The sequence below is a fragment of the Benincasa hispida genome, chromosome 1 (assembly GCF_009727055.1).
Source record: "Benincasa hispida cultivar B227 chromosome 1, ASM972705v1, whole genome shotgun sequence".
Taxonomy (NCBI): Eukaryota; Viridiplantae; Streptophyta; class Magnoliopsida; order Cucurbitales; family Cucurbitaceae; genus Benincasa; species Benincasa hispida.
In genome coordinates this window covers 9,048,532-9,056,009 of record NC_052349.1, presented here as the reverse complement: position 1 = coordinate 9,056,009, position 7,478 = coordinate 9,048,532, and the positions used below count along the sequence as shown (strand labels likewise).

General features: G+C 34.7%; 1 protein-coding gene and 1 long non-coding RNA gene across 5 annotated transcripts; one reads left to right on the top strand and one right to left on the bottom strand.

The window, feature by feature from the left end:
- Positions 1 to 435: 435 nt before the first annotated feature.
- Positions 436 to 3,399, top strand: LOC120086615. The gene is made up of 3 exons (XR_005484273.1): positions 436 to 568; positions 2,513 to 2,788; positions 3,098 to 3,399. It is a non-coding gene; the product is annotated as an uncharacterized LOC120086615 (long non-coding RNA).
- Positions 3,400 to 3,999: 600 nt separating this feature from the next.
- LOC120086590 (pyridoxine/pyridoxamine 5'-phosphate oxidase 2) lies at positions 4,000 to 6,839 on the bottom strand. 4 transcript variants are annotated; one of them, XM_039043341.1, is made up of 7 exons: positions 6,659 to 6,699; positions 6,338 to 6,571; positions 6,171 to 6,236; positions 4,884 to 4,929; positions 4,680 to 4,775; positions 4,389 to 4,556; positions 4,000 to 4,292 (listed from the first exon to the last, which is right to left on the bottom strand). In XM_039043341.1, exons 2-7 carry the CDS (start codon positions 6,340 to 6,342, stop codon positions 4,191 to 4,193), a joined length of 483 nt encoding a protein of 160 aa, XP_038899269.1. In that variant the 5' UTR covers positions 6,343 to 6,571; positions 6,659 to 6,699; the 3' UTR covers positions 4,000 to 4,190. The 4 variants fall into 4 exon arrangements, with proteins under 4 accessions (XP_038899269.1, XP_038899249.1, XP_038899261.1 ...); XM_039043321.1 differs by lacking the exons at positions 4,000 to 4,292; positions 4,389 to 4,556; positions 4,680 to 4,775; positions 4,884 to 4,929; positions 6,171 to 6,236 and adding exons at positions 5,242 to 5,533; positions 5,630 to 5,797; positions 5,921 to 6,016; positions 6,125 to 6,157 and having other exon boundaries at positions 6,464 to 6,571; positions 6,659 to 6,838; XM_039043333.1 differs by lacking the exons at positions 4,000 to 4,292; positions 4,389 to 4,556; positions 4,680 to 4,775; positions 4,884 to 4,929 and adding exons at positions 5,242 to 5,533; positions 5,630 to 5,797; positions 5,921 to 6,016 and having other exon boundaries at positions 6,125 to 6,236.
- Between the last annotated feature and the right edge of the window lie 639 nt (positions 6,840 to 7,478).

Sequence of the window (7,478 nt, the reverse complement as noted above, 5' to 3'; positions counted from 1 at the left end):
AGGTTCACTTATCTCTCCGGTGTCGCTCTCTCCGGCGTTGCTCTACCGATTTCACTCTCGCTTATCTCGCTCACAAACTCTTTCTACTCGTCTTTAACCACAGAACACATCCAAAACCAAAAAATCAAACAAAAAAAACCATATTGAAAGAAAGATTTACCGTTAAGATTCGATTGAAAGCCGGAAGTAGAATCGTTTGCAAGCCGGAAATAGTTTTTTTTTCGTTTATGAGCAATATAGCCGTTAGCCTTGGAAAATTTGAATGAATAATTATAGTTTAGTTTTAGTGGGTTTTTTCAGTAAAAAGGTAAGAAGACGAAGTAAGGGCATATTAAGTAATCTGGTAGGGCGATGACGTCAGCAGAGGGTCGATTGATATTATTTTTTAAAAAAGGGTCATTTGACATTTTGGGCCCAATTTTTGGGTCATCCGTACAAATTTCCCAATCCGTACAAATTTCCCCGGATTTTTTAGCTTTGGTTTATTCTTCTAAAACCCTATTTCACGTCCAGCCACCGCCACCCTCCCATTTCCGGCCCGGCACGAGAGCATATACTTCTCAAACTGGTACGATTGAAGTTTTAGTTAGTTTTCATCTCAATCTTTACCATTCAACTCCATTTTCGGTTTTTGCAGTCGGCCCCTTCCTCGATTTCTTTGATTTAGATCATCTCATCTACAATTTCTTCCATTCAACTCCATTTTCGGTTTTTGCAGTCGGCCCCTTCCTCGATTTCTTTGATTTAGATCATCTCATCTACAATTTCTTCCTACTATTTTTAGCTATGATTTACATGATGCATAGTGTTGAGTTTATGCAATGATTTAAATTAAGTCTAATTTTTTTTCTGTAAGAATTGGACTTCGATTGGAAAAGGAGATTTCTAGAAATTAGGGTTAAATGCTAAAAGATATGTAAGCAAATCAAAACTAAAAACATGGGCTTTTGTGAAAAAACTCAAGTTTGCATTCTCATCCTCTGTTCTCTTAGGTTGGTGCATTTTTCTTCCTAGTAATATCTTTAACATTCTTCACTTTTCCTTCCATGGTAAACCTTCTCAATGCTGAAGCTAGGATTATTTGTAATTTTGTAATAATTTCATAAGAGCTTTTCTTTGGACTTTTTAGTAGGAAAGAAACAATGGAATATTTAGGAGTTTGATGTTTTTTGTGGTGGGAGCATATTACCCTTTGATGACTCTATTTTGATACAGATTATCAAACCCTCCGTAGCTTATCTTCTCCTTGAGCTATTTTAAATTCAGGCTTTCATATCATATTTTTTGCATATGAATCACTTTCTTATGAAAATAATGATAATATTAATATTTGGATTTGGCCAAAAATGATTTCAAATGAGAGGATTTAAAACGAGGATAGCAATTAAACCTTCTTTATTGCTACCTGACAATTTAAACAACCCAGACTACCCAATTGGTTGGGCTGAGATGTCATGAATATTTGGTATTTAACTATTGGGTTGGGTTGGGTTGGAGACCATGGTTGAGTCTTTTGGGTTGCTAACTCGACCAATCCAAAATTTCGGGTTGGTCTAAAAAAACCCTAACCCAACCCATATACACCCTGCCATGAGAAATGAAGAAGAAAGTGTGACATTTTACACGGGAACTTTTATTAATAATTATATGATATTTTACAAATAAAAGATAATGTCAATTACATATAAATATGAAAACATATCATTTAATCAAAACAAATCTAACTCTTATTGAATGAAAACTACATTGTCAAAAAGGGAAAAAAAAAAACTTACAGAAAGTCTAAAAATTCAAATAAAACAATTATTTTACAGTTATATTTTTATAACCGTATATAATATAAATTATAGGCCTAACACTTTGATTCTTTCTTCACCACTGTTCTTTTTCTCTATTTTTGGGTTCTCCCCTCTACCATAGCCATCTTTGATAAAGCCGCACATCACCACCAACACACTCACAATGAGACAAGTTTGTTTCTCCATTATTCTTCCCCATTTCTTATCTATCGCTCTCTCTCCCATGTTTTTCATCCTTAGCTACCTCTTCTCTCTCTGTGTATTTTAGATGGAAAATTTATTGAATCAAAACAAGATTTTAAATCACTAGTACTCCGTTTGGTAATCATTTCGTTTTTTGTTTTTGGTTTTTGAAAATTAAGTCTATTTCCTTTCCATTTCTTACAACGGTTTGCATCTTTCTTAAGTAAAATGGTTGAATTCTTAGCGAAATTCCAAAAACAAAAACAAGTTTTTAAAAGTTATTTTTTTTAGTTTTCAAATCTTGGCTTTGTTTTTCAAACCATTATTAAAAAAAGAGACAACAAAGGAAGAAATTTGGAGGTGAAAGTAATGTCTATGAACTTAATTTCTAACAACAAAAACTAAAAATCAAGTGGTTACCAAATGGGAATTCTAGATTTTAAATTCTATTTTTTTTTAATTCATTACAAACACATGAAATCCTTTCAAATCTGGTGGTTTCAAACAGAGGGTTATTCTTGTTGTTTTAGGTTGAAAGAATTGAGTTAGAGCTAACCTAGAGATAGCAATGGGGGAAGAGCAAAAAGACCCTTTTAAGGGAGTGGACTGGAAAGCCGTCGGTGGGGATATGCAAAAAGAAAACATTATAAAGAAAAGGCGTCCAACAAAAATTAGACAAATTCCAGATCATTATTTTCTTCCTAGAAGATCCCTTCCTTCTGCCATTGCATTATATGGGGCGTGTATTGCAGGTGGCATTGGTGTTGGTATGCTGATGGAGATCTGGATAAATGATAAAGTTAAAAGTAAGTATTGAATATGAATCTAATCCCATGTTTGGGACTAGTTTTGAAACAGTAAAAATTTCGTATTGTCATTCAAAATCACATCCAACCATGTTTTTGACCATAGTAATTCAATTTAATATTTGATTTTACACTTTTAATAACCATCGCATTATGATATTTTAAACTATTTTAAGCTCTAAGTTTTCATATTCCTAGCAATATCATTTGTATTTCTCTCTGTTTTTCCTTTTAATGTACTCTCTATGAAAAATAAAAATAAGACAGTTTGATTGATTATTGATTTTCCTTTCTGATGTGTTCTTACAGAGGATGGAGGTGTTATCTGGGAGTTCGACAAGTAGAGTACAAGAGTAGTGTATTATTCAAGCAGAACAAGATAATCAAGTTGCTGGGTTTTGTTTTATTAATCCTAGTTTTGGCACGCATTAAGTGAACATTTTTTAATGCCTCTAGGAATTGTACAAAAATTGGAAGCAATAACTTGTTTTTTATAACCTCCAATTCAGCTATTGGTTGTTTCTCTGATTACAGATCAAGCACAACTGACAATAAATGCAATCATTTTTGGTATAAACCTTGCACAGATTGCTGCTTTGCTCTGCTAAAGCTGGGTCGTAATATCCTACTGAAACCAAACTTTCTTTTGTAATACCCTGAACCTTGCACAAGCGCTGGTATTAACCGATTGTGTTGCATCTTCTGATTTTAATATTGAAATACCATACTGAATTTTAACCAGACATTAATCTTTTGTTAGACAAGAAACCAAACTTTCATTTACAAGAGATTGTAACAATCCTACAAAAGGAGTCTTCAAAAAGATATAAGAATGAACTCCAATCTAAAAGAATTACACTAAGCTAAAAATTAAAAAAAGTCTGATTAACGGATGTCCCAAAAGAATTACACTGAGCTAAAATTCTATTATTCTTCATCAACAGCACTCCACACAAAACAGCACAAGAACAGGCCCTTTACAAGACTCTTCCCTTATCACAAAAGTAAGAATTCTGTCATGATCTCTTCCATCATCGAATGTCAGTTCCTGTTACAAATTCAAAACAGATATTCAACAACACAACAGAATTTGCTATTATGCTTTGTTGAAATGGATACCTCTTTTGAGTTTGGACACCCTCTTTTTTGTTGCTCAGCCACATCTCTAGCTGAGTTTGAACAAATAAAGCTACAAAACCTCATAGGAAAGGATTAATTAAAGATGTTTTCATAACTAACAATATGCGACATGAGAAATTGAAACCAATCAAGTCATCAGTACTAACAACCAAAGGGTTTCGGATTATTTTTTACACATACGAGTAACTTTTAACTTGCATCAGTTGATTTGAAGATAGCAGCTTATTATCAGTATATATAAATGCAAATCGGGGTGCAATTGCTAAGGGTTTATCCTCCCCGTTTCCCATAATTTCTCCCCTCCAAAACTTGGAATAGCTTTAAACAAATTCCTTTCTTCACTCTTCAGATTTAGATAATCGACCTGAGAATGAAAAAGGATAAAAGGTAACATAAGGGAAAGTAAAAAGATGGAGAATGCAAGCTTCATATACAAATCTAGAAAGAAAATATTACAAACCTGATCAGGATTGAAGACCAGCAAACAAAATGAATCAACAGGACCAGAATAAGAATCTACAAAAGGTTCCTTGACTGGTTGTTCACCAGGGTAAGGAAGACCTGGACTAGGCCCCAAATACTGCAATCTTGACTTTGGAGAAATGGAGGACCAGGCTTCTGCCCTTTGCTGCATTCAGAATTCAATATGACCACGATAAAATGTATAGGACTATACCCAATCGAATGAAGTGAATTGTTGAAAATGTAGAACAAGCCTCAAGTCATAAGAAGAAAGGACCATGCCCACAACCTTAAACTTTGTGGCATCAAGACATGACGCATCAACAACTTCAATTCTCCCACTGATACGAAATTGCTCCCATGACTCGGTGAAATACCAACAAATCTTAAAGAACAAAGCATTGGAAATGGAAAATTTGACTCAAATTGGCACATATTTCAGCAGTAATCTAAAGATGATAAGCTACAAAGATGGCATGAACAAATCATTTACCTCGGCAAATGGACAATTCTTAAGCTCTTCAATCTGCAGAATCAACCAAAAATTGAAATTCATTTGCAGGACAAAACTCAGATGCTTANGCACTCCACACAAAACAGCACAAGAACAGGCCCTTTACAAGACTCTTCCCTTATCACAAAAGTAAGAATTCTGTCATGATCTCTTCCATCATCGAATGTCAGTTCCTGTTACAAATTCAAAACAGATATTCAACAACACAACAGAATTTGCTATTATGCTTTGTTGAAATGGATACCTCTTTTGAGTTTGGACACCCTCTTTTTTGTTGCTCAGCCACATCTCTAGCTGAGTTTGAACAAATAAAGCTACAAAACCTCATAGGAAAGGATTAATTAAAGATGTTTTCATAACTAACAATATGCGACATGAGAAATTGAAACCAATCAAGTCATCAGTACTAACAACCAAAGGGTTTCGGATTATTTTTTACACATACGAGTAACTTTTAACTTGCATCAGTTGATTTGAAGATAGCAGCTTATTATCAGTATATATAAATGCAAATCGGGGTGCAATTGCTAAGGGTTTATCCTCCCCGTTTCCCATAATTTCTCCCCTCCAAAACTTGGAATAGCTTTAAACAAATTCCTTTCTTCACTCTTCAGATTTAGATAATCGACCTGAGAATGAAAAAGGATAAAAGGTAACATAAGGGAAAGTAAAAAGATGGAGAATGCAAGCTTCATATACAAATCTAGAAAGAAAATATTACAAACCTGATCAGGATTGAAGACCAGCAAACAAAATGAATCAACAGGACCAGAATAAGAATCTACAAAAGGTTCCTTGACTGGTTGTTCACCAGGGTAAGGAAGACCTGGACTAGGCCCCAAATACTGCAATCTTGACTTTGGAGAAATGGAGGACCAGGCTTCTGCCCTTTGCTGCATTCAGAATTCAATATGACCACGATAAAATGTATAGGACTATACCCAATCGAATGAAGTGAATTGTTGAAAATGTAGAACAAGCCTCAAGTCATAAGAAGAAAGGACCATGCCCACAACCTTAAACTTTGTGGCATCAAGACATGACGCATCAACAACTTCAATTCTCCCACTGATACGAAATTGCTCCCATGACTCGGTGAAATACCAACAAATCTTAAAGAACAAAGCATTGGAAATGGAAAATTTGACTCAAATTGGCACATATTTCAGCAGTAATCTAAAGATGATAAGCTACAAAGATGGCATGAACAAATCATTTACCTCGGCAAATGGACAATTCTTAAGCTCTTCAATCTGCAGAATCAACCAAAAATTGAAATTCATTTGCAGGACAAAACTCAGATGCTTATTGGCACATATAAAAAACCCTGACCTAATCCATCACAAACAATTCCCCTGAGCTTATTTTATCGCTTGTCTTGTTGCCAAACATATGAATTACGTAATTGAAAACACCAACAAAAAGAAACAAACCACATTGTGCAATCAAAATCCAGAAGCCCATATAATCATTGCATCAAAAACCATAGAAAAAAGCAATGGCCGCATGAATCGAACTATATAAGACGGAAATATAGAGCCTCCCCGTAGAAGAAGAACCTTGCGAGTTCTAGAATCCGTGTAAATATGGATCTTATCGGTGCCCTCTTCAAATCCTCTGAAAACGACTGTGCGATTTGAGGGCCTTCCATTAATTCCTATCGTTGCCTGAAAACGAATTCGACGTAGAAACCGATTGTGAAGAAGCAATAAGGAAACTTGAACTTGAAGAGAAATAGAGAGAGGGAAACGTACGAGCTGCAAGAATTTGGAATGCTTGATTCGGCCATTAGATTCCAAAGCACCGAGTAGAAGGGACTTCCATGGCGCCGCTGCCGATCCCATTTCCTAATTGCCCGCTAATTCGCCTACTGCTTTCTATTTCCCATTTCAGTTCAATACATCACTGGGAAATAGTTAGTGCTTTCAGAAACGAAATTCAACTGTTTCAGTAATTTATATCCGATATTGAATAATGAATTTAACCAATTCATAATTTTTTTTTTCTTTTTTTCTTTTTTAAATTTTTTTTAGGATATAAAAAATGTCAAACTACTTATAAAATAGAAGAAAAAATATATATATTGTCACGATATACTTCTGTCAACTCCTATAAAAAAAATCCTATCATTTTGTGTAATAGTTTCCTCTTATTCCAAATTTTTCCTTGAATCTAGAAAAAAGTGTAAAGACACTAAACATCACTTCTCTCTGTGACATCTAACGGGTCACCCAACATAGGATTGCTCCAAGTTAAGTGTAGTTCTTATGATTGAGCCACCGAAAAAGGAGGTGCACCTTGTTGGTATAAGTAGTAACTTTCAATTCTTTTAAGCCTTTTTTAACCATACTTTCATGTCCTCAGGATCTCTCTCATTCGGATGTGATATTGGTTCATTCATGTACCCCTCCTGATCTCGGGTCATTACAATGAAATATTTGATATTTTAGTTGCATTAACCACAAATCTAACTAAGATCCATGGTTATCGTTGTAACTTAAACATGTATGTGGAGACATACAAGTGGATTGTGTTTTAATGTAGTATAAGGATAAGGGGGATACCTTATCCATG

Excerpts from the sequence above, each read along its gene's own strand:
- LOC120086590 (XM_039043321.1), bottom strand. The coding sequence starts at position 6,748 with ATGGGATCGGCAGCGGCGCCATGGAAGTCCCTTCTACTCGGTGCTTTG. Across the intron at positions 6,158-6,463 it reads CGGATTCTAGAACTCGCAAG|ATTGAAGAGCTTAAGAATTG; the intron begins GTTCTTCTTCTA and ends TTGATTCTGCAG. Across the intron at positions 5,798-5,920 it reads TTGATGCCACAAAGTTTAAG|CAAAGGGCAGAAGCCTGGTC; the intron begins GTTGTGGGCATG and ends TTCTGAATGCAG.